Here is a 26362-nt window from a genome sequence, read left to right as displayed (position 1 = left end):
ATAACTGTGTTTGTGTTGGTCTTTTAGAACATACTGTCATCCCTAAGATGTCTCACTGCCACTGTGTGCATTTGATTAATCCCTGGCTAAAACCATGGAATCCATTTTAAGGAACTGTCTTTTCCTGCTACCACTGGAAAACTACATCCATACAAATGTCCAAACTGAACCTATCTTTCTCAGAAAAAATGTATAAATATTGTTTAATGAAGTATTCTATACTCAGGTGACTGGTAAATAGTTGTTAAATAAGGATGAGATGAGATGGTTGGATGGCATCACCGACTCAATGGACATGAGTTTCAGTAAACTCCGGGAGTTGGTGATGGACACGGAGGCTTCGCGTGCTGCAGTCCATGGGGTCGCAAAGAGTCGGACATGACTGAGAGACTGAACTGAACTTATTGCAAGGTAAAGAACTATCAACTATGGTTTATCTGCTAATTTAAGAAAAATGCTGGTTACAAGAGTAAAATTGCTTTCTTTCCAGCTCCTGACACACAATGAATGCTGTTTCGTTTGTTTACATCCTGCCTTATTACAGAGAGAATCTGACATGACTCAGTCACTCAGAAGCCTACCCTCCAGGCTTTCTTAACTACATTACTACTTAGATGCAGGAAAAGGGACAGATGGGAAGACTCAAAGGAACTAATGTCACTCTGGGGAGAGAAGCTCAGACATAAGATTATAAGGAAGAGAAGACCAAAACTCAGGCTTTATCACATATCCATATAATAGACACTAATTTACATTCTTCTGTCAGTGGAGATCAATGATCTCCTTATCCACGAATCAGATTATTGAGAGAGCAGAAAGGGGAAGCTGACATCCACTGAATGTCTACCAGATCAGCTACAACTCTGAACTGGCTGTTCTAAAGGGACACCTCCCTGTACCCTTACCTTGGCTCATAAAGTCAGCCCTCTTCTCCTCAGTAGGTAACAGTGATCTTTCTCTACCCTCTCTTTCCTAACTGGTAAGCTTGGGAAAAGAAACTGAGCCCACATAACTTAGCCCCTTCTGGGTTCCCTGGTGGCTCAGACAGTAAAGAATCTGCCTGCAATGCAGGAGACCTGGGATCGATCCCTGGGTCGGGAAGATTCCCTGGAGGAGGGCACAGCAACCCACTCCAGTATTCTTGTCTGAAGAATCCCATGGACTGAGAACCCTGGGGGCTACATTCATGGGGTCACAAAGAATCAGACACGACTGAGTGACTATACTTTCACGTTCACTTCTACGTTTGCTCTTTTCAAAGAGGATACACACATACTCTGCTCCTCCAGAAAATAAAGGTCTACCTTTGGAGAGGTGTGCAGTGAGAACGGGGTGGGAAAAAACCTGCAGGTCCTAATCTGTAGGTTCAGTTCAGGGGTAAGACAATAAAAAAAATCCCCCAAAGAGCCACAGTACGAAGTCATGGCCTCAAATTCAGCTTTACTTATAATAAAGTTCATGTTCCCATTTTCCTCTGCCTGTCTCTCACATCTTATTCCTTAACTCACTCTCAGGTCAAAGGAAAGACGGGAGTATGATTTGTTTCTAACCTTAAACCTGAAGGTCAGTGAGGTAAAGTGATTTGCCCAAAGTGCAAAGTTGGCTATAGAACCAAATTTTAAAGAGAATTCTGATTCCACATGTCCACACAGCTTCATCAGGGACTCATAACAGGAAAAAAAAACTCAAAGATACTACTAACCTGACAAACAAATTTGACATCTGGTGAGGATCTATTGAAGGGTTTCGGGAAAACATAGAAGTTAAAAGACTTTGTTATATACCTGGAGAAAATAAGATAAAAGGAGACTTAGGGTGTTACATTATGCCATGACAAAAGTATTCCCACCACTTGTTAAAACAACCTACTTTGAATCTGTGTAGTCATACTTAAAAGCGCAAAGGCCAAACTGAAACAGCAAAAAGTCCATGGAATGCTGGAAAAGGGAAATAAAATACCTGTCAAAACAGTGCTGTACAGTCGACACGAGCAACAGTATTTGCAATCAGGTAGGTTTTCTGATTACTCTACTTGACTTTGGCAGAATACTTCTGATCCAAACAGATTACAGATCACCTATCAGAAGCATTATTAATTTATATACATTTCTTAATATTTTTCCCAACTAAGCACTTATGCATCATCCAGAGCATCATAGTAAACCTATTTCCAAATGATTAAAATAACCACATCATATTTCCTACAAATCAAATTAACAATGAAAATACTAAACCTTCCCCATAATGTTTTCCAGCAAACAATTATTTTTGCTGTTGTTTTAAACACCACTAAATATCATTCATAGCTGGGGTTGAGAAGTTAATAAACAACTTTGACGATTTTATTCCTCTATAATTTAACATATGCAAGACCAACATGAGAAAAAAAATAAGATTTTCTAGCACACCCACTTACCTTTTTAAGCTTCTGATACCTTTCTTCTGGAGTGTCAAAACCATTTGTTAATGTGGTGACTGAAGGTCCATCGCTGATTCCTAGATTTTAAGAAAAAAAAGTTTTAACCTATTAGCAAATGCTACTGGAAAAATGTCAGTCAACTATTCAATGTCTCTATAATTTCATATTTTTAAAAATTAAAACTAACTGGAAGTGCTCTTTACTTCACTTTTTCAAAATTAGCATGAATTTTGCAGGCTAACAAGCCAAACCCTGTAATAAAGAATTCAGAAATACGAATGTTTCAATTTTAGAATGGATAGTTTCAGTATCTAAACCAGATTTCAAATAAAGAAAACTCTACAGATATCTCACCAAAAAATTATTAGAACTAATCAACGAATTCAGTAGAGTTGCAGGATACGAAGTTAATATTCAGAATTCCATTGTAAATTTCTATACACTAATAACAAACTATCAAAAAGAGAAATTATAAAAACCATCCCATTGACAACTGCATCAAAAAGAATAAAATACCTAGGAATATATTTAACCAAGGTGAAAGACCTGTCCTCTGAGAACTATAAGACACTGGTAAAAGAAATTGCAGAAAACATGAATAAACAGAAATGCTCATGAACTGGAAGAATTAATACTGTTAAAATGCCCATATTACCCAAAACAATCTATAGATTCGATGCAATCTCTATCAAAATACCTATGGTGTTTTTCACAGAACTAAACAAATAATCCTAAAATTTGTATAGAACCACAAAAGACCCCGAACAACCACAGCAATCTTGAGATACCACCTCACATCTGTCAGAATGAATGGCTATTCTCAAAAACACAAGAAATAAGTGCTGACGAGGATGTGGAGAAAAGGAAACTGTCATGCACTGTTGGTGGGAATGTCAACTGGCGCAGACACTATAGAAAACAGTATAAAGCGTCCTCAAAATATTAAAAATAGAACATATTTGGGGAAACAGTGGAAACAGTGTCAGACTTTATTTTGGGGGGCTCCAAAATCACTGCAGATGGTGACTGCAGCCATGAAATTAAAAGATGCATACTCCTTAGAAGGAAAGTTATGACCAACCTACATAGCATATTCAAAAGCAGAGACATTACTTTGCTGACTAAGGTCCGTCTAGTCAAGGCTATGGTTTTTCCTGTGGTCATGTATAGATGTGACAATTGGACTGTGAAGAAGGCTGAGCACCAAAGAATTGATGCTTTTGAACTGTGGTATTGGAGAAGACTGTTGAGAGTCCCTTGCATTGCAAGGAGATCCAACCAGTCCATTCTGAAGGAGATCAGCCCTGGAATTTCTTTGGAAGGAATGATGCTAAAGCTGAAACTCCAGTACTTTGGCCACCTCATGCGAAGAGTTGACTCATTGGAAAAGACTCTGATGCTGGGAGGGATTGGGGACAGGAGAAGGGGACGACAGAGGATGACACGGCTGGATGGCATCACTGACTCAATGGACGTGAGTCTGAGTGAACTCCATGAGTCTAGTGAACTCTGAGTTGGTGATGGACAGGGAGGCCTGGCGTGCTGCGATTCAGGGGGTCACGAAGAGTCGGACACGACTGAGCAACTGAACTGGACTGAACATATGATCCAGCAATTCCACTTCTGGATATTTAGCAGAAGAAAACGAAAATTATTTTTTCTTCAATAATTCTAACTGAAAAAGATATATGCATCCCTAAGTCACTACAGCATTATTTACAATAGCAAAGTTAGAAGCAACTTAAGTGTCCAAGGATAAATGAATGGATAAAGATCCTATATATACGTAAAGAAGATGCTATTTATTTGTGTGTACATGTGTATGTGTGTGTATACACACATATATATGCATACATGGGGCTCTTGATGGCTCAGATGGTAAAGAATCTGCCTGCAATGTGGGAGACCAGAGGTTAAGAAGATCCCCTGGAGAAGGGAATGGCTACCCACTCCAGTATTCTTGCTTAGAGGATTCCACAGAGAGAGGAGTCTGACGGGCTACAGTCCATGGGATTGCAAAGAATTGGTGTAAAGAAATATTACTCAACCATAAAAAAGAAAGAAAAAAAACCCTGTAATATGGATGGACCTAGAAGGTACTATACTGCTACTACTATTAAGTCGCTTCAGTCGTGTCCGACTCTGTGGGACCCCATGGGCGGCAACCCACCAGGCTCCCCCGTTCCTGGGATTCTCCAGGCAAGAACACTGGAGTGGGCCGCCATTTCCTTCTCCAATGCATGAAAGTGAAAAGTGAAGGTGAAGTCGCTCAGCTGTGCCCGACTCTTAGGGACTCCGAGGACTACAGCCTACCAGGCTCCTCTGTCCATGGGATTTTCCAGGCAAGAGTACTGGAGTGGGGTGCCATAGCTTCTCTGCTAAGTGAGTAAAATAAGTCAGACAAAGAAAGCAAATACTGATTATTTCACTTACTGATGAAATCTTAAAAAGAAAAGAAAGAAAGAAACAGAAAGAAATTTATTGATACAGAGAGTAAACTGATGGTTGCCAGAGTGGGGGAGAGGAGTAGGGGGGGAGGCCAGATAGGTGAAGGGGTTTAAGAGGTACAAACTTCCACTTATAAGTAAGTCACAGCACAGAGAATATAGCCAATAATATAGCTGACAAGAACTTTGTATGATAGCAGATGGTAACTAGACTTAGCAAGGTAACCGATCCACAATGTATAAAAATATCAAATCACTATGTTCTACACTTGAAACTGATACAATTGGTTGATTATAATTCAGTAATTATAATTATATACAATTATATATACAACTATATATATATATAATTAAGCAATTATAATCCAGTAATGGATTATGCCCAGTTAAAAAGATTATGCCCAACATGGATTCCTTTAGAAAGAGCTGAAGTCTTTGAAACATGTAAAATTTGTAGCAAAAATGGCTATCTTTACCAAAATTTGGATACCTTTGATCCAAAAAAAAAGAACCTTGCAATTGTAACTGTTAGTTATACTAACCTAAGTACTAGATACATGTGTACAAGGCAGGCAATGAACACTCATTAATGCCTAAAGGAATACCCTCATTTATCTGCAGAAGTCCAACCTTAAGGTCGGTCACAAAGCACCAATATTGTATGAGTCCTCTTAGAAGAAATGTCTAAAGTAGTCAAATTCATAGAGACAGAAACAATGATTGCTAGAGGCAGAGGGGAGGGAGAAGCTGAGAATTACTGTCCAATGTGTAGAGTTTCAGTTCTGGTAGATGAAAAAGTTCTGTGGAGATGGACGGTGGGGATGGTGGCATTCCAGTGTGAATGTCCTACATGTCACTTAACTTTTAAAATCACTTAAAATGGTTAAGAGGATACATTTTATGCTATGCGTATTTCACCATACACCAAAAAAGGCCTGACCCTAACTCTCAAGCTCTGTCCCACACTTTGTCCAGTTGTTTTTCAGCAGCATCAAAACCGTAGTCTCTTATCAGCAACCCTCAGAGTTCGAACAACCACAAACCCAATCAGGAAACCCACCGCACCTCTTTCGTGCTTTTGAAACGTTTAAGAGGAAACGTGGAGACTCATGCAACCTGACCCAAAAAACTCAAACAGGGAGGAGCGACCAGCAGGTATAAGCCCAGGCCAGAGGTCAGGAGGGCGCGGGGGTGGGGGGTGAGGGGTGAGGGGTGGGGGATGGGGGTGGCGGGCAGGAGGAGGCTTGGCTATGCACTGCAGGGTGCCAGCCTCGAGCTTGCAAGCGAGGGATACCTGAAAACTCCCCATCGATGGCGAAGAAGTCGGCCTCCTCTATGGCCTGGTACACTTTGTGAAGATTACTCTTAAAATCTGCGGAGAAACCGAGAAGAGGCTCAGAATCGATGGCCTGGCTTCCTGCCCGTGAGTTACTAGGGGGATAGGGAAGAAGGGAGGGAGAGCTTCCAAGGATCCTGGGATGAGAGGACAAGTCCCTAAGGGGTGCACAGACCGGAGGGATATAAGCCCCGAGGGGTGCACTGGCCAGAGACGAACAAGGCCCCAAGAGGCGCAAAAGGGGAGCAAACCCCTGAGGGGACTGCCTCTGCCCCAGGCAGGGTCAAGTAGACCTGCCGCGGTGCGGGCCTAGCAGGCCGGGTGAGGAACTGCCGCGAGGACGCGGGGAGGTGTACAGCGGACACGCACTGCTCCTGATTATCTCCATTCTGCGGAGTGGCCAGGCCTCCGGCCCCGCCCGGGCCCGCCTCGACCGTTCCACTCGCGAAGCTCCGCGGCGACAGCGCCGGCAGCCGCGGCAGAGATCACGGGGGCGACTTCCGGGAACAGCGCGCGCCGGCGCACGTCACGTGCGCCTGCGTCATGGCGGAGGCGGGGCCAAGAGTTGGTTTCGTTCCCGGGAGGCAGCAGGGGCGTGGCTCTCAAAGTTCTCCAAGGCGTGGTCTCACTGGAGTCGACCAGACTTGGGCCTTTTACTTGAGAAGTTTCAGTGACCTTACATCCATCCAATTGATGAGGAACTATTTCCTGAGTTCCAATTATGTGCCAGACACTCTGAAATGAGTGGGGATACAGGGGTGAATAGAAAAGACAAGATGCCCAACCCCATTGGAACTTAACTTGGAAGAGCGTGAAGTCAGGCAAGATTCAGACTTGCCACTTGGAAATCCGAAGATCGCTTTAAAGAGAAAAAGCAGAGTGCTGCAATAAGAATAATGGGAAAGAGGGTTATTTGCAGAGGCGACAGGGAACGCAAAGCTGAGACCCTTAGCTGTGGCACTAGCTACTGGGAATACGATGGTGAGCAAAACAGATGAGGTCCTGCATAATGGAGTTTTATGTTGGTTATTGGTTTGCTGTTGATTCCCAGAGCCTACAACACTGCTGACACGAGCAGATGCTCCATAAACATGGATTGGTCAAAAGAATTCACCTTCCCTTCAGTTAAGTCGCTCAATCGTATCCGACTCTTCTCGACCCCATGAACCACAGCACACCAGGCCTCCCTGTCCATCAGCAACTCCTGGAGTTCACCCAGACTCATGTCCATTGAGTCGGTGATGCCATCCAACCATCTCATCCTCTGTCGTCCCCTTCTCCTCCTGGCCTCAATCTTTCCCAGCATCAGGGTCTTTTCCAATGAGTCAGCTCCTCACATTAGATGGCCAAAGTATTGGAGTTTCAGCTTCAACATCAGTCCTTCCAATGAACACCCAGGACTGATCTCCTTTAGCATGGACTGGTTGGATCTCCATGCAGTCCAAGGGACTCTCAAGAGTCTTGTCCAACACCACAGTTCAAAAGCATCAATTCTTCGGCACTCAGCTTACTTTATAGTTCAGCTCTCACATCGATACATGACTACTGGGAAAACCATAGCCTTGACTAGACAGACCTTTGTTGACAAAGTAATGTCTTTGCTTTTTAATATGCGGTCTAGGTTGGTCATAACTTTCCTTCCAAGGAGTAAGCATCTTTTAATTTCATGGCTGCAATCACCATCTACTACTGTGGGCAGGAATCCTTTAGAAGAAATGGAGTAGCCGTCAGTCAACAGAAGAGTCTAAAATGTGGTACTCGGGGGCAGTCTCAAAAATGACAGAATGATCTCTGTTCATTTCCAAGGCAAACCATTCAATATGACAGTAATCCAAGTCTATGCCCTGACCAGTAACACTGAAGAAGCTGAAGTTGAATGGTTCTATGAAGACCTACAAGAACTTTTAGAACTAGCACCCCCAAAAGATGTCTTTTCCCATTATAGAGGACTGAAATGCAAAAGTAGGAAGTCAAGAAACACCTGGAGCAAATTTGGCTTTGGAGTACGGAATGAAGCAGGGAAAAGGCTAATAGAGTTTTGCCAAGAGAACGCACTGGTCATAGCAAACACCTTCTTCCAACAACACAAGAAAAGACTCTACACATGGACATCACCAGATGGTGAACACCGAAATCAGATTGATTATATTATTTGCAGCCAAAGATGGAGAAGCTATACAGTCAGCAGAAACACAGAGAAGGCAATGGCACCCCACTCCAGTACTCTTGCCTGGAAAATCCCATGGACGGAGGAGCCTGGTGGGCTGCAGTCCATGGGGTCGCTGAGGGTCGGACACGACTGAGCGACTTCACTTTCCCTTTTCACTTTCATGCATTGGAGAAGGAAGTGGCAACCCGCTCCGGCGTTCTTGCCTGGAGAATCCCAGGGACAGGGGAGCCTGGTGGGCTGCCGTCTATGGAGTCGCACAGAGTGGGACACGACTGAAGCAACTTAGCAGCAGCAGCAGCAGAAACAAGACCGGGAGCGGACTGTGGCTCAGATCATGAATTCCTTATTGCCAAATTCAGACTTATATTGAAGAAAGTTGGGAAAACCACTAGACCATTCAGGTATGACCTAAATCAAATCCCTTATGATTATACAGTGGAAGTGAGAAATAGATTTAGGGGACTAGATCTGATAGACAGAGTGCCTGATGAACTATGGATGGAGGTTCGTGACATTGTACAGGAGACAGGAATCAAGACCATCCCCAAGAAAAAGAAACGCAAAAAGCAAAATGGCTGTCTGAGAATTCACCTTGGTCTTTCACAAAAGCCATATGAAGTTGGTTAGACGATCTGGCTTCTAAGGCTCAGTCAAGATGTTAGTGGTCAGAGAGAAAGTGTTAGTTACTCAGTCGTGTCCAACTCTTTGTGACCCCATGGACTGTAGCCTGTCAGGTTTCTCTGTCCATGAGAATATTGGAGTGGGTTGCCATTCCCTTCCCCAGGGGATCTTCCTGACTCAGGGGTCAAACCTGGGTCTCCTGCACTGGAGGCAGATTCTTTACCATCTGTTTATTAGGTCTGGAATTATTCAATATTCCTAAGCTTCTATTTTCTCTTCCACTAAATCAGTTTTAGGATCAGTGTCGATAATGTATGTGACTTATAAAGCACTGTAGAAATAAATGTGTCAATAAGCTATGATCAGAGTTCTGACCTGCTGTCACATTTCCCTGAATTCACCCCTTAGGTTTGGGAGAAATGCTGAGTACAAACCACTTGGTCTTTTTGAAAAGAAAATAGCCATTTTCCCCCAAAAGAAAATATTACGTACCCTAAAGAACAAGAGTGTGGCCATATTATCCCCACAAGGTGCCACAAGTCCATTTTCCTCTCCTCATTCAAAGGAAATTTATAGTTAGCTATGTCCTCTGTTCTTAGTGTAAGCAGCAATCTGTGTAAATGTGAAAACCAATACAAGTAGTCAAACTTAAAATCTGAAATATCTCTCTGCCTATTGGTATCAGCTTTGAAAGTCCTAGATAGAGAGTAGTGGCCACATATGACCACTTAAATTTTAAGTAATTTAAGTTCAATAATTATCAAAACTTATAGTAAAGCAACATTAATCAAAACAGTGTGGTACTGACATAAATAGACATAGAGACTAATGAAATAGAGTAGCCCACAAATACAGCCTTGAATATACATTCAAATGATTTGGATGCCAAGGTCATTCAATGAGGAAAGGATACTCTTTTCAATAAATGGTGTTGAGAAAATTGAATATCCACATTCAAAAGAATGAAGTTAGACCCTTACCTAACACTGTATAAAAATTAACTCAAAGTAAATCAAACACCTAAATGCAAATGCCAAAACTATAAGGGTTTTAGAAGAAAGCATAGGGCAAAATTTCATGACATTGGATTTGGCAATGATTTTTTTGGCTATGACACCAAAGGCACAAGCAAGAAAAGAAAAAAAATCAACAAATTGAATTATATCAAAATTTAAAACTTTTGTGCTTCAAAGGACACTACCAACAAGATGAAAAGGCAACCCATATAATGGGAGAAAATATTTGCAAACCATATATCTGATAATGGGTTAATATCCATAATACAAAAAGAACTCCTACAACCCAAAAAACACAAAAGGAAACAATCCAGTATAAAAGTGGACATGTGGAGTGGGGCTTCCCGGGTGGCTCAGTTGTAAAGAATCTGCCTGACAATGCCAGAAACGTGGGTTTGATCTTTGGTCCAGAAAGATTCCACATGCCACCACAGGGCAACTAAGCCCAGGCACCACGACTATTGAGCCTGTGCTCTGGAGCCCAGGAGCCGCAGCTACTGAAGCCTGCACGCCCTAGAGCCTGAGCTCCACAAGGAGAAGCCCTAGCATCGAAACTAGAGAGTAGGCTCCACTCACCACAGCTAGAGAAAAGCAACAGAGACCCAGGACAGCCCAAATAAATAGATAAATAAAGTTATTTTTCAAATGGACAAAGGACTTAAATATTTCTTCAAAGAAGATATAAATGGCCAATAAGCTCATGAAAAGATGCCGAACATCACAAATGCAAGTGAAAACCAAAATGAGGTTTCATTTCACGCCTATTAAGTGAGAAACTAGAACTTTGCCCACTACTAGTGGGAATATAAAATGGTACAGCCCCTATGGAAAACATTATGGCCTGTCTTTAAAAATTAAAAATAGAATTATCAAATGTAATGCAGCAATTCCACTTTTGGGCATGCAACCAAACTAACTGAAAGTAGAGGTTTGAATAGGTATTTGTACACCCATATTCATAGCAGCATAATTCACAATAGACAAAAAGCGGAAACAACCCAAGTATCCATCATCACATAAACTGGATAAACAAAATGTCATGTATACATACAATGGAATATTATTCTACCTCTAAATGGAAGGAAATTCTGACACATGTTACAAAGTAGATGAACCTGGAGAACACTATGGTGGGTGAAATAAGCCAAGTCACAAGACAAAACACTGTATGATCCCATTTACATGTGGTACCTAGATGGTAGTTATCAGAGGCTGGGGAAGGAACTATTGAGAATTGTTGAATGAATATGAACTTCCAGTTTGGGAAGATGATAAAGTCCTAGAGATGGATGTGAGTCATGCTTGCACAATAATGTGGATACACTTAGTGCCAGTGAATTGCACACTTAAAAACAGTTAAAATGGTAAATTTTGTCACGTATCTTTCACTGCAATGTTAAAAATATGCTGCTGCCTATTGCCAGACTACCCTCCAGAAAATGAGTTCATACCCTCCTGGCACTAGCACAGAACATCAGTCTTTTCACTCTTTGCACATTTGATTGCTAGGGGAAAAAATGATCAGTTTTATCAATTTCCAGGCCAGTGACTTAAAGCAGATAATCAGAATGAATTCTTAACTGGTGGCTCAGACAGTGAAGAACCCGCCTGCAATACGAGAGACCTCGGTTCGATCCCTGGGTTGGGAGGATCCCCTAGCGAAGTGCATGGCAACCCACTCGTCAGTATTCCCGCCTGGAGGGTCCCCACGGACAGAGGTGCCGGGCGGTTACAGTCCACCGGGTCGCAAAGAGTCGGACACGACTGAGTGCCCAAGCACACCTTAACAGCACAGCTTAACGAACCAAAACGCTGGGTGAGAAAAAAACGTGGTGATAAAGGTATTTTAATAATCAGATTCTTAATACTGCAAACGGTCCTCTGATTTCTGTATACAATGTAACCGCCAAAAAAAAAAAATCGTGGCGAGTACAGTGCAGTCTTGTAATATTATTTTAATTTCCAGGCAAAGCTGTTTCCCGCAGTTAACAAAACAAGACACCCGGAGGGAGCACCTTCAGGGTGTTAACGCCCTGCGCTCAAGGTCTGGCCACCCAAGAGGAAGGGGCGGGGCTGGAGATAGTACGCCTGCGCGGACCCCCAGGCGCGGGAGTGGCCGCTCTAGGCAGCGGGAGGGCGCAGGGTTCAGGGGGTTGGGGAACAACTGCGGCCTCTCCTCTATGGTCGCGGGCCGGCGGGGTACCCTCCTCCGCAGTGAGTCCAAGGTTATTTCCGGAAGTGGAGCTGCTACCTCTTCCTCTGTGTCTGTGAAGGGGTCCAGGAAGGGGTCGACGGCCAGGTTGGCCATGAGCGCGGAGGTAAGAAGCGGCTTGGCGGAGAGTAGCCAGGGTGCGGCCGGGCTCGACTTAGGGTGTGGAAGGAGGCGGTGGAGAACGGGCTCGGAGGAGGTGGGCGGGATCTCCCCTCCCAGACCTGGGTTCTCCCCTCCCAGACCTGGGTTCTCCCCTCCCAGACCTGGGTTCTCCCCTCCCAGACCTGGGTTCTGTGCAGCCTCAGCCCTACCTTTGAGGCGCGGACCCCCACTTGGCTAGCTTCTCCATCCTTCCCGAGAGCCCCACCTCGGCAAGCCGGTTCCTGGACCTCACCTGTGTTCACTCCCGGGTCACAGTCCGAGCCTGTCGTTTCTGGATTTCCACCTCCACCCTCCCCCGGGCGAGACGGAGAGGACGTGGCTGCCTCACACCTCGGAGGGAGATGACCGGGACCCTGCCCCCCGGGAGCGCGGAGCGACCGCGCGTGCAGAATTGACCGGGCTCCTGATAGACGCCAGGGTGGGCTTCAGATCTAACTAGCCGGGTGGTTCTGGCCGCAGGGCTGAACGAATGATCCCGTTTTAGAAGAGTATAAGGGACTCGCAGAAAGGAAAAGTGAAATCTGAGTCACACTCCCACCTCTTGTGATTGTGACTTCATGGCTTAGAAATCTGGACTTATGCAAAAGAGAGTTCTCTTTATTTAAAAAAAAGGCAGAAGAGAATCAGGCCGTGTCTGATAGGGTATCTTTGGCGGGGCAGAAGGCGGCCCTCCAGCTTTGGTGGGGAGAAGGATCCAGGTGCTGTCTTGCCCTCCTAAGTCCTCGTTGGGTCCTCCCCACCGAAGCCCATTGGCCAGTCCTTGGCCAGACCTTGTAGATGGTCTTGATGACACGCTCTGAAACGCCAATGGGAAGGAGTTTTACTACCTTCCTCTCCTGGAGCACTTCCCAGAGCTGACGCGCAAGAGTGCACGTGTGGGTTGGGTTGGATTGGGTTTGTTTTTGTCACAGCTGGCTTATAAACAAGCCCGCCTAGGGATATACAAACCCATGTGCTCAGTGTTTCCTTGCAGATCGCTATAAACTTGATGGGAAAACTGTGCTGCTCCAGGGCAGTTTTTGTTTTTTTGTTTTTTGAAGTTCCGGTATTTGGCACCGGTACTACCTACCTGCTGCTGCTGCTAAGTCGCTTCAGTCGTGTCCGACTCTGTACGACCCCATAGACGGCAGCCCACCAGGGTCCCCCGTCCCTGGGATTCTCCAGGCAAGAACACGAATGAGTTGCCATTTCCTTCTCCAATGCATGAAAGTGAAAAGGGAAAGTGAAGTTGTTCAGTCGTGTCCGACTCTTAGCGACCGCAGGGACTGCAGCCTACCAGGCTAGCTGGCACTAAATAAACACCACTATTAATAATTGTTAATGCCAATCAATCACAGTGGATTTTCGGACTATCTGTAGATAGAAATCAGTCATTTAAGTTTCCTTCAAAGGAACTGTTAGTATCCTGAACTTAGAAATGGGAAATAGAGGCTCAGAGGAGATAGATGGACTGTGTCACTCTTAAAACAGTACTATTTCAATTATACTAACGTTTCCAGGGAAATCATAGTCTAGATGAGAAAACATGCACAAATGAAAGTTACTTAGTGCGCAGAGACAGGAAGGATTAATTTGAGCTATGAAGAAGGTTAGTCATTAAAGATTTTCAAGTGATGGTTGATTTGGGTCTTGTCAGTTGGACACTTTTGACCCAGAGATGGTGTGTATCTGTGTTACAGATAGAAGAGTGTGGGGAAAGGGCAGGAATTAACAGGTGGGACTAGAGTATAACCTATGAGTAGGTGAGTAGCAGGAGGTGATCAGGATAATAGTAAAAACGAACACTTACAACTTTGCACTTACTGTGTGCCAGGTACCATTCTGAGTGCTGTGCGTCAATTAATTCATTTAATCCTGTCAGCAACCCTATCAGGCAGGTACTATCCATATCCCCATTTTACGGATTAAGAAACTGAGGCACAGACAGGTTAAGTAACTTGCCTGAAGTCACACAACTAATAATTGGAATCATTGGGATTTGAATGCAGTCATTCTGGCCCCAGAGTCCATGCTCTTAGTTAAAAAGTTCTGTTGATTGCAGCTGGGCCATAAAGATTCTTAAGTGACCATGGGTTTTATACTCTCACAGTTGGGAAGGTTTTGAGTAAAGGAAGGACTTGATCAGGGTTTTGCTCCAGTAGGATGATTGAGACTGTGGAGAGAGGAAGGATTGGAGAGGAGAGGAAACGAAATTGGAAATGTTATTTAAACTTGATTTTGTTACTGTCTTGTCTCACCTTGTGTGAAACATATGCTTAGGATTGTAAGTGTTTATTTGTATGTAATAGCTCTCAGTTCCCAAACATCCGTGTAAGTAAGATCTGTGATAACCTAGAGGGTCAGGATAGGGTGAGAAGTTGGGGGGAGGTTTAAGAAGGAGGAAGCATATGTAATCTATGGTTGATTAATGTTGATGTATGGCAGAAACCAACACAATATTGTAAAGCAATTAACCTTCAATTAAAAATAACTTTTTTTTTGTAAAGAATATTCTAAGGGGCTTTTTTAAAAGGAGCATTCCTGGTCCTCTCTCCCACATATCTTTGTTTGAATTCACCAAATTTCTGGGGTGATTCCGACTGAGGTTCTAAGAAGTTTCTATGATAGAAATCAAAGGTTTGTGGGTTCTATTTTCAGCTCCAAATAACTAGAACTCAGCTTTGTGCCAGTCACTCCCAGGTACAATGATAGAATTCTCTGACTTGGTTACTGACCTTCAAGAGCTCAGGATCTGGTTGGAGAGGCACAGGCTGCTCAACCAGCAGTGTACAAAACCTGAAAAGGATTCATGAGTTTAGAAATGTGTGAGTCATAATGGGATAGTTTAAAAACCAGTAGCTATGGTATGGGTTAGTGGTGACCACGAGTAGTTTTTGATCACTTCCTAAATTATTGGACGTCTCCAGTGTTTTACACAAGATAAGTCATTTGCATATCCTCCACAGACCCTTCCCTGTATGCTCTTGTCTTGCACAACAGCACTCCAGAGCAGTAAATCACAGGGCCTCCGAGTGTAGGCAGCAAGTCAGTGCCCAGTTACATAGAATCACTGGGACATTATATGTGTCCCAGGTCTTTTTTCTTCCCCCATGGATTTTCAGACAGTTGTACCTTGTTAGTTAGGTGTTTCTTTGGGAGAATATACATAAGGTTGGGGTGATAGATATCTTGTGATAATTATTTCCTAGCAGTTGTTTTCTATCAGTTGTACCAACAGACCTAACCCATGAGCTGGCTGGCTACCTTTGCCCTAGTGATTCCTGACCCTGTTGAGAAAGAAAATCTGTCTCTTTAAGTTGGAAAAACAGAGTTTTATACAGTAAGAGCCTGGAAGTTCTTCTCTTATGTTAATGAAAGCCAGTTTCCACCACCTGCAAGAAGTATTTACCACATTCTCTTTTTATTGCCACTTCTGATCTTTGCTTTGCTTACATTTGGACTCATTTCTGTGTATCTCATAATTACTAGAAATGGGTATCTTTGGTCTTTGGACATTTGATAATATCTGTAGTGTTCTGCTAGTGTCTAAGTGGTGTCCCCAGGGGTGGACTAGGGGTGCCAGAAATGAGGTACACCCAAACACTATCACCCCTACTTCTCTTGTGAATATTTCTGCTTGTTTATCTATCTCCTAGGTGGAAGAGCATGGTCACCCTAACAGTCTCAAGCTGCAGTTCTTGTTCCAAAATGCAGTGATGTCAGATTCTAGTTTGAATTTCTCAGCTTCACAGTGACACCTCTATGTTGTGGCCTAGACTGATGTAGTGTACGAGGACAGGCTTTACATGAGACCATGATTTAAAACCTGACCTGGAGGTCCCTGGCTTCCACTGCAGGAGGCATGGGTTTGATCCCTGGTCAGGGAACTAGGATCCCACATGCTCCACTGTGCAGCCAAAAAAAAAGGAAAAAGTAAGAAAGAAAAGAAATTTGTGTTGTTTGAAAAAACAAAACAAAAAACCGGACTCTGTCCTATACCAGTTAGGTCTCCAGTTTCTCATCAGTAAAATGGGGATGATAGTAATAATTATCCCATAAGATTATTATACCTCTCACATTATATAAGGGCTCAATCAATGTTAGCAATTGTCGTTATTCTCTGTTGTTGGGCAGTATGTAATGGGAAGAAATAACCTAACTAGAGACCAATCTAAAGCCAAAATCTTTGTATTCTTGCAGCCAACATTTCTGCTAAGAAATAGTTGAGATCACATTTTTCAGGCTGGAATCCCAATACATTAGCTCTTCAAAGACTTATTCCTAAAACGTTCAGTATGTATTACAGTCACAGTCAGTGTTTTGTTGAGTGAAGAAGTAGAACCATAATTTCACTGAACTAAGCAGCTTGATAATTTCACTTTCTGAAGAATTAACAGTCATCACATAGTGAGGTCTTTAGAAGCTAAGATATAAAAATTCTTAAACTGAAAATTAATGCATTCTTCTTCAAAAAACTCAATAAAAATCATTATATTAGTTTTCTTAAATGTGAGTTGAAGGACTGAAGAATGAAACAGGCCATAGCAGGGCCCCTGCCTCCTCCTGGAGAGTAGGCCCCTGGATAAATCCATAGATAAGCACTTGACAAACAACTTTCCTTCCAGGGATGGAATAGCCAAATTCATTCCAGGGTCTTCAGTTACATAGAATCATTGAGACATTATATGTGTCCCAGCTCTTTTATCCCCCCATGGATTTTCAGACAGTTGTACCCTGTCAGTTAGGTATTTCTTTGGTTGAATATACATAAGGTTGGGGTGATAGATATCTTGTGATAATTATTTTCTAGCAATTGCTTGCTATCAGTTGTGCCAACAGACCTAACCCATGAACATTTTAGAAAATGTCAGCTGTGCAGTTTGAGCATGTGTTTATATTCATGTCATATTTCACATATTAATGCTTTCTAAGATTTTATGCCATTTCTTGACATGACAACTTTAGACATGGTGTGCTACTCAGGAGGTCGTGTCTCTCCAGGTGTTAAAAAGTTACAGGGTAGAGAATTCCTGGGCACTCCAGTGGTTAGGACTGTGTGTTTCCACTGCAGAGGGCACGGGTTCAATCCCTCATTGGAGAACTAAGATCCCACATGTCTTGAGACACAGCCAAAAACAATATAAAATTTAAAAAATGTCCATGTGTCTTGCAATAAAAGCAAGTGTGGCCATTTTAATAAATAAAAGTTACATGGAAAAAAAAAAATAAAAGTTACATGGTAGAGTAAGTTGTTGGTTATATGGCATGGGCAGGAAAGACACCACCTTAGCAATTCTTCACTTGAATGGATTGACAGATGTCACCCACTAGAACGTGATGTGGAAGAAGGGACCATGAGCGCTTCCTGTGTGCTGTCCTCTTAATTCTGAGGCCAGTCCTGTCAGATCAGCAGCAGTAACCCCATTGCTTATGTCTGGTGATATGAGCCTTGGGGAGGATGAATAATTTGCCTGTGATCTCATGGCTGGTAGTGAAGCTGGTAATCAGAATCTGTCTTCTGATTTTAAAACTGAGGTGTATTACTCTGTCCCTCAGAACCAGGAATAGGTAAGACCTCCAAAAAATTAAGTGTCTTAAGGGCCTCTACTGAAATATTTGATAAATAGGTGCTAGGTCTGTAAGGATATGATGAGAATAAAGCCAGCTTAGGATTTTTAAACCTGACCCCTGCCCTCATGCACAGCCATTCACACACAGAATCTCCTGCACCTCTGAGTCTAAAGCAGAATAGAAGGGGTAACGTAGAAAAATGTGAGGAAGACCTCATAAGTAACCACCTTCCCAACAATAAGTAACCACCCAACAGCAGAGAAAGAGAAAACCTATAAGCCCATAGACCTCCAGAAGCTTTCCAGCCTAAAAGGCCAGTCCACCTAGAAATGCCACACTCTCATGCTGGACCCGGAAGGCAGCACCTTACGGAACAAGTTATGAAAAACAAATTTCCACTGAAATCTGGCAGCTAATGGAAGTGAGGAAGCCAGCTGGGGTGATGATTGCAGCTCCCTCTGAAGCAGGCAGCTGCTCAGATACACAGCTTCGCGGATTCTAAACACACAAAAGGAGCGCCCAGGGTTGCCAGATCTTCTGAATTTTCAGAAGCAGCCAGGAATCTGGATTTGTCTGTGACATCAGATTGTTTTAAATGCTGGCATCAAATTCAATAGAAAGTGGGGGAGGAGGAGGAGGAGAAAGAGAAGCACCTCGTGAAAATTGCCTGTCCGAAGACTCAATGTTGGGACTTGGTGGTCCAGTGGTTAAGACTCTGCACTTCCAGTACAGATCCGATCCTTGGCCATCCCACATGCTATGCGGCTGGAAGGAAAAAAAAAAACAGATGGCGCCACTGTTGAAACTGCCAGGTCGAGGAGAATGGCTGCTCTTGACAGTAATGCTGAGTCACTGTGGGGAGCAGCGGGGGTTACATTAATAAAGCCTTTGTCTTACTGGACAGTCAGTGGTTCTTAGCCTTATCTGGGCTTTGGTCCACTTTGCATGCTATGCACGTTGAGTCACTGCAGTCATATGTGACTCTGCGACCCCATGGACTGTAGCCCTTCAGACAAGAATACTAGAGTAGGTTGCCATTTCCGTCTCCAGGGATCTTCCTGACCCAAGGATGGAACCCATGTCTCCTGCATTGGCAGGAGGGTTCTTCACCCCTAGTGCTACCTGAGAAGCCCCAGGAGAGTAAATCAAAACCTAGATTTCCTTCAGGAAAACGCTCGTGTAGACAAACACAAACTTGGCCCGTGATTTCAGAGTGTGCCCTGACCCCTTGAAGCACTGATACAGACGTCAGCTGAAGAACCAGCTTCAACTGTCAGAAACCACAGCTCTTCAGAGTGACTCAGAGCAAAGGTCTTCAATTCTATGGTATCCAGGCCGTTGTTTTTACCTTGTCTCTGTTTGCAGTTTTGCAGGCTTTTCCAACTCAGGCATTTTTCCCATTCGTTTTGAGCAAAATAATCAACACTGGTCTTGTTTTGCAGTGATTTAAGCACAAACCTAAGTGTCTCCGTGTGGGCAGGGCACTGGGAGCAGGGCTGGAATGCTTCTCGCCCCGTCCTAACCACACCCCCCCAGACTCTTCTGAGACCGCAACAGGAAGAGCAGTAGGCTGTGGGTGTGTCTAACACGTGCTTCCCCGTGAAGGAACTCAGCCAGCAAAGCTGCTCTCAGTTCCAGCCCCTTGCTGTGTGTGCCGCGTTTGTATAGAATCGTCATCAACATCCTCGAAGAGGCCTTTGCAGTGCAGGAGGGTGTGTTTATCCAAGTCAAAAGACCACAGCTTGGAACTTTAGTATCTGAGCTACATTTTTATCACCTGGGAGCCACTTTCCTCCTCTTGCTTTCTTTTTGCTTTCTTTAATGGAAGCAACCCAAATATTTATACAAAAATAGCAGAAAAGATCAGTTGAATTCAGTTAAGTTGTGCACCCTTTCTCTGTTAACGTCCAGTTTTTCAATTTAGAGTAAAATGAAATGAGCAGAATTCCTAGTTCAGTTCAATCACTCAGTTGTGTCTGACTCTTTGCGACCCCATGAATAGCAGCACGCCAGGCCTCCCTGTCCATCACCAACTCTTGGAGTTCACTCAGACTCATGTGCATTGAGTCAGTGATGCCATCCAGCCATCTCATCCTCTGTTGTCCCCTTCTCCTCCTTCCCCCAATCCCTCTCAGCATCAGAGTCTTTTCCAGTGAGTCAACTCTTCGCGTGAGGTGGCCAAAGTATTGGAGTTTCAGCTTTAGCATCATTCCTTCCAAATAAATCCCAGGGCTGATCTTCAGAATGGACTGGTTGGATCTCCCTGCAGTCCAAGGGTCACTTAAGAGTCTTCTCCAACACCGCAGTTCAAAAGCATCAATTCTTCGGTGCTCAGCTTTCTTACAGTCCAACTCTCACATCCATACATGACCACTGGAAAAACCATAGCCTTGACTAGACGGACCTTTGTTGGAAAAGTAATGTCTCTGCTTTTCAATATGCTATCTAAGTTGGTCATAACTTTCCTTCCAAGGAGTAAGCGTCTTTTAATTTCATGGCTGCAGTCACCATCTGCAGGGATTTTGGAGCCCCAAAAAATAAAGTCAGCCACTGTTTCCACTGTTTCCCCATCTTTTTGTTGTGAAGTGATGGGACCAGATGCCATGATCTTTATTTTCTGAATGTTGAGCTTTAAGCCAACTTTTTCACTCTCCACTTAGTCTGTGCAGTTTCTAGTTTGTTGAAGACAATTAAAAAACAGAGTTAGTGGCCACCTCAGCTTTTCCAAACATGACACTTAAAATGCACTTTGATATCTTATTCTCTCTTATGACAAATAACTTTCAGATCTGGTAAACTAAGAATTATTGGTACATTCTAGTTTTAAAAGGTTGTGAGAAATTTATTTCCATATATGTTGCCATGTCAAATGACTTTGAGATCCATACACTTGGCCTCGCTCTAACCTCATAACCATAGTTTCATATCTCCACATGCTCACTAGGCAGTTCTTGGAAATTTTGTCATCACCTCAAACTCAACTTTTACCTTCTTTTCAAGCTGGGCCCCATTAGTTTACACGGACTCATTTTTTTTTTTTTTTTTAATTTATTCAGTTGTGCCAGAGCTTCGGTTACAGCACACAGGCTCTGAGTTGGAGCATGTGGGATCTAGTTCCCTGACCAGGAATTGAACCAGGGCCCCCTGCATCAGGAGTGCAGAATGTTAACCACAGGACCGCGAGGGAAGTCCCTGCTGTGACCCATTTCTATCAGCAGAACCATCTACTTCCCAAGTTCTAGAAACTAGACAGCCTCTTTGATCATTCTCTCTAGTCACCAAAGCTCAGAAATGACTCTTGTAATATCTCTTGCATAGATTGATCTCTCTCTTTGCATTTTCATGTTTGTCACCATAGTTGCAGAAGTAACAGCACCTCCCTTCTACCTTGTCCCAGCCCAGCCCACCTTCCTGATGAGATTTATCATCCTCAAGCACTGGAACGAGTAGCCTATCCCTCCTCCAGCAGATCTTCCCAACCCAGGAATCAAACCAGGGTCTCCTGCATTGCAGGTAGATTCTTTACCAGCTGAACTACCAGGGAAGCCCACTCCTCAAGCACAGCTTTACTGATTTCATCTGCCTCCAAAACCTTTATGTGCCCTCATCTGCCCACCTGTCGTGAACCAGGCGTGGAACACAGGACTCTGTATCAGACCTGTATCTCCAGGTGTGTCACTCACTGCTCGCCACAACGCACCAAGAACAGCACCCAGATCAGGCCCATCTCTTCTCACCCCTGTGCAGCCCTCACCAGAAGCCTCTGTATCCTGCCTCCAACAGTGAGTGTAGATGGACTCGTGCATGCACTTCAAGTGCCCACCAGTGATGGGCATCCTTAGTGATGCTCAGTAGCTCAAAATGGTCCAGTGATTATTTCCTGGGATAACTCTGTCCACATGGTAGTTGTTTAATTAGTATTGGACGAATAAAGGAATCACTTTATCAAAACAATGATTCTTTTCTCTGAAAACCTGTATTATATGAGCTCTCTCAAGTAATTTGGAGAGACTGCCCAGAGGAAAGCAGAAAATGTTTAAATGTTTCTTAAACATACAGATAAGACTTCCCTGTCCAGTAGTTAAGAATCTGCCTGCCAATGCAAGGGACACCAGTTTGTTCTTGGTTTGGGAAGATTCCACATGCCACAGGGCAGCTTGAGCCTATGAACCTCAACTACTGAAGCTTGCAATACCTGCCAAGCTCGAGCCTGAGCTTGGCAACAAGAGAAGCCACCACAGGGAGAAGCCTGTACACCACACGAGGAGATCCTCTCTTGCCACAGCTAGGGGAAGCCCAAACACAGCAATGCAGACCCAGTGCAGCCAAAAATAAATAAAATTCAGTTAATTTTTAGAAACACAAATAATCAGCAAATGTGGTTTAATTTATGATTTTCTCTGTATTTTTGCAGTTATCATTTTCATTGAGAACAGCTTAGTAAATACAGAAAACCAAAACCAAAAAAATGATCCTCTCCCACCCAACAAAGAAACTACTAACGTTGCTCCGTCACCAAGTCATGTCTAATTCTTCTTGACCCCATGGGCTGTAACACGCCAGGCTTCCCTGTCCCTCACCGTCTCGTGGAGTTTGCCCAAGTTCATGTCCATTAAATCAGTGATGCCATCCAACCATCTCATCCTCTGTCACTCCCTTCTCTGCTTGCCCTCAGTCTTTCCCAGCATCAGGGTCTTTTCCAGTGAGTCGGCTGTTTGCATCGGGTGGCCAAAGTATTGGAGCTTCAGCATCAGTTCTTCTAAAGGATATTCACAGTTGATTTCCTTTAGGATTGACTGGTTTGATCTCCTTGCTGTCCAAGGGACTCTCAAGAGTCTTCTCCAACACCACAGTTCAAAAGCATCAATTCTTCAGCTCTCTGCCTTTGTGGTCCAGCTCTCACATCCATGTATGACTGCCAGAAAGACCATAGCCTACTAACATTAGGTTGGTGCAAACGTAATTGTGGTTTAATTAAAGTTGTGAACTTTAAATCATTATAACTAGGCTCAAACGCATCATTATTAATCAAAATAGGAACCATTACAATCAACACCACTTTTGCTAACGAGCAATAAGTATGTTTATTCCTATAGCATAAAAATAATGTGCTTCAGGATGTGACAAACTCTTCAAAAGCATTTTTTGCCTCCTGCTGGTTTGTGGAGCCATTTTCCCTGCAAAAAGTTGTTGAGATGCTTGAAGAAGTGGTAATCGGTTGGCAAGAGTTCAGGTGAATATGGTCAATGAGACAAAAGTTCGTAGCGCAATTTGTTCAACTTTGAAGCACTGGTTGTTGGGTGTTGTCATGGAGGAGAACTGGGCCCTTTTGTTGACCAATGCTGACTGTAGGCATTGCAGTTTTCAGTGCATCTCATTGACTTGCTGAGCATACTTCTTGGATGTAATTGTTTCTTAGGGATTCAGAAAGCTCTGGTGGATCAGACGGGCAACAGACCACCAAACGGTGGCCATGATTTGTATTCTCATGTTTATAGATTTTCTTGTTTAAAATAATGTTATCATGCTTAATTTAAAATTTGTGCCCTGTAAAAAGGGATTCAATTCCCTGAAAATTAGAGAAATCGTTACCATTTATGGTCTACTTACAGTATGCCAGGCACTTTAATTGCATTCTCATATCTAATTCTCAAAACCTCCCAATGAGGTGAATACTATTGTTTATTGTTGTTGTTTAGTTGCTAAGTTGTGTCCGACTCTGTGACCCCATGGATTTTAGCCCGCCAGGCTCATCTGTCCATTTAATTTCCCAGGCAAGAATCCTAGATTGAGTTGCCATTTCCTTCTCTAGGGGATCTTCCTGACCCAAGGATCAAACCTCCGTCTCCTGCATGGCAGACAGTCGTTTACCACTGAGCCACCAGGGAAGCCCCTTTTACCACTCCTATTATTAGATGAGAGACCTGAGACTCAGATCCAGAGGGCAGAGCTGGGGTAAGAACGCAGGTGGCCCAGCCCTGGTACCTGTGTTCTCAACCACTGTGCCTGTGAAGAGTCCTCTGCGAGCCCAGTTGTGGGTCATCAACAGCAACTTACTTTCTTTCCTGTAATAATAGTGAGATTGAGAAACATCCCCACCGGTGTCTGTGCATGCTAATTGCAGTAGCAATGTGAATAATAATTTCTTTCGGCCCTGTTTACACCATCCACCACCCCCGTTCACCATCTCTAACCCTCACAAGGCCTCCCAGGTGGCTCTAGTGGTAAAGAACCCACCTGCCAGTGCAGGAGACATAAGAGACATGGATTCAGTCCCTCAAGTTGAAAAGATCCCCTGGAGAAGGAAATGGCAGCCCACTCCAGTATTCTTGCCTGAAGAATCCCTTGGACAGAGGAGCCTGGTGGGCTACAATCCATGGGGTCGCAAAGAGTAGGAGAAGACTGAAGCAGCTTAGCACAGCACAACCCTCATAAGACACTGTGAAGTTGAGGAAATAAGGCTGGGAGAGCCCAGGTAACTTAGTCTCAGAGATGGAGAGTTGAACTTCTAACTCCATGCCCTCATCATATTGCTTCTCAATAAAAATCCCTTAAGACCCAGATAAGAGTGAGAAGAGAATGGTCCTTTGCCATTAGCTTATTAGTGACATTACCATGTTTCTGTGACACCAAACTAGTGGGATCCAGAAGGCAGGATGTGCTTGTTTGTGTTGATCTGGGGAGAGAGGAGGGATATTTAGCCCCAGGCGAGTAGGCCTGGCATAGGGCATCTCAGAGAACCAGGCCTCTCTTCCAGGTACCGTCCCTATGGGAGCCTCTGAAGTCCTATATTAAATAACTACCTCAGGGGAAGGCAGATTTGTTTGGATAAAATCTGTTGTTTATATGAAGTGCATCTGTTATTGCCAACTCCAAACATTTTAGTGAGCCAAGAATCTGGTTTATTTAAAGTTATGTACATTGAAAGGATGTCACAGATTTCATTGAGAAAACTGAGGCTGGAGAAATTAAATCTTCCAAGGAAGTTAGCAGAGAAGGATCTAGAATTCTCCAGCCTCCCCCCCACCCAAGCCCACTGAAGTTTCCTTTGCACCCTTTTGCTTTACCTAATTTTTGAAAGTGTGACAGTAAGTCGAAAAATTCAGTGATGTTTATGTGGTTTACGAAATGTAAATTTTTAGAAGCCAAGTTTGTCACATTTAAAAATCAGAGCTTTAATAGAATATCTGTCATCTCAAACACCTGCTAAATTATTTGACTTGTTTCTGTTGCTTGTCTCTCTTTTTCCCCTAGATTTAATGTCATCTTGCTTAGGTCTGCTGAGTCTGTAATTTTCTATGTCTATGGATTCCAGAATTTGCTAAGAGATGGAGGAGTCTCCGCAGAATGATGTGGATGCAGCAAGCCTTGAGAAAACGGGCCCGCTCGAGAGCGCCAGCCCTCAGATTTCCATTAATGAATTCTCCTGCCACTGCTGCTACGACATCCTGGTTAACCCCACCACCTTGAACTGTGGGCACAGCTTTTGCCGGCACTGCCTCGCTCTGTGGTGGGCCTCTTCGAAGAAAACAGAGTGTCCAGAATGCAGAGAAAAATGGGAAGGCTTCCCCAAAGTCAATATTCTCCTCAGGTAATGCTCAAGTCCATATGGGTAGCTCACTGGGCTTGGACAGCGTGGTTTCTCTTAACGGGAGCAGCCACATCTGGAAAGGCCCGAGACGTGGAGCCCACTGCCTCGGGGGTCACTCTGGATCCGCTGGCATGTGAGTCAGGGGGCTCAAGGGCCTGCAAGTCCTGACTCCCTTCCTCACAGGTGGCCGTGATATGTCTGTTATTTATTATAAATGAGGGAAAGGAAGAAACTGGTTACCAGACCGTTTTCTGTAACCCTTGGTACATAATGCTTCTGACTGGTCTGTGCTCACTGAGAACACCCTAGAATAGAGAAAGTGGCCTAACTGCGTGATTCTGAATAACTAGTGTGATGCTGATTTTCATCTCTGACTAAACTCTGTCGCACTTGCCACATTCATAGAGTTTCTCATGCGTGGCGTCACACAGCAGGTAAGACTTTCAGATGGTGGATTTTTTCCTTTTTCTATTCATAATGTTCATCCTGTTCCTGGGAGGTCTATGAGGCTAAAATCCTTTCTGTTGCCTTCTCTCTATCAACAGAGTACCAGGAAAGTTAAAACGTTAACCCAGCATTCTCTTTTTCACAGGAAGTATATTTACAAACACTTTGCTCTGACCTGTCAGCCTTGGTTTATCTGCAGGTTAATCTTAAGGTGAAGAAGGGTTCTCTTGTGGGGCGGGTGAGGCGGGGAGGTTCTCAGTTTGTGTATAATTGAAGATAAAGAGCCCTATGGCATGGCCTGATCGTTGGTCTAACTTTTACAACTGAACTTCACCTTTTTTCTCTTTTTATGAATTAATTTTTGATAATCAGATCGTTGCTGATACAGACC

General features: G+C 43.7%; 2 protein-coding genes across 3 annotated transcripts in view; one reads left to right on the top strand and one right to left on the bottom strand.

Moving 5' to 3' along the window:
- Nucleotides 1-6678, bottom strand: part of PARN (poly(A)-specific ribonuclease) — a 195716-nt gene extending 189038 nt beyond the window's left edge. Inside the window, exons 1-5 of the mRNA XM_068967772.1 lie at nt 6572-6678; nt 6161-6238; nt 2417-2496; nt 1870-1937; nt 1703-1784 (exon numbers count right to left, since the gene is read on the bottom strand). Of these exons, the coding sequence (XP_068823873.1) occupies nt 1703-1784; nt 1870-1937; nt 2417-2496; nt 6161-6238; nt 6572-6590 (327 nt within the window). The 5' untranslated portion in view covers nt 6591-6678. The remainder of the gene's footprint in view (nt 1-1702; nt 1785-1869; nt 1938-2416; nt 2497-6160; nt 6239-6571) is intronic.
- Nucleotides 6679-12214: 5536 nt separating this feature from the next.
- BFAR (bifunctional apoptosis regulator) overlaps nt 12215-26362 on the top strand; it is a 29822-nt gene continuing 15674 nt past the window's right edge. Inside the window, exons 1-2 of one of the 2 annotated variants that reach the window (XM_068968038.1) lie at nt 12215-12327; nt 25188-25524. In XM_068968038.1, coding sequence (XP_068824139.1) covers nt 25262-25524 — 263 coding nt within the window. In that variant the 5' untranslated portion in view covers nt 12215-12327; nt 25188-25261. The remainder of the gene's footprint in view (nt 12328-25187; nt 25525-26362) is intronic. The other variant, XM_068968039.1, reaches the window with a different exon arrangement.

This window comes from Capricornis sumatraensis, chromosome 3, assembly GCF_032405125.1.
Source record: "Capricornis sumatraensis isolate serow.1 chromosome 3, serow.2, whole genome shotgun sequence".
In the NCBI taxonomy this organism is placed as follows: Eukaryota; Metazoa; Chordata; class Mammalia; order Artiodactyla; family Bovidae; genus Capricornis; species Capricornis sumatraensis.
This window is presented reverse-complemented; position numbering and strand designations above follow the sequence as displayed.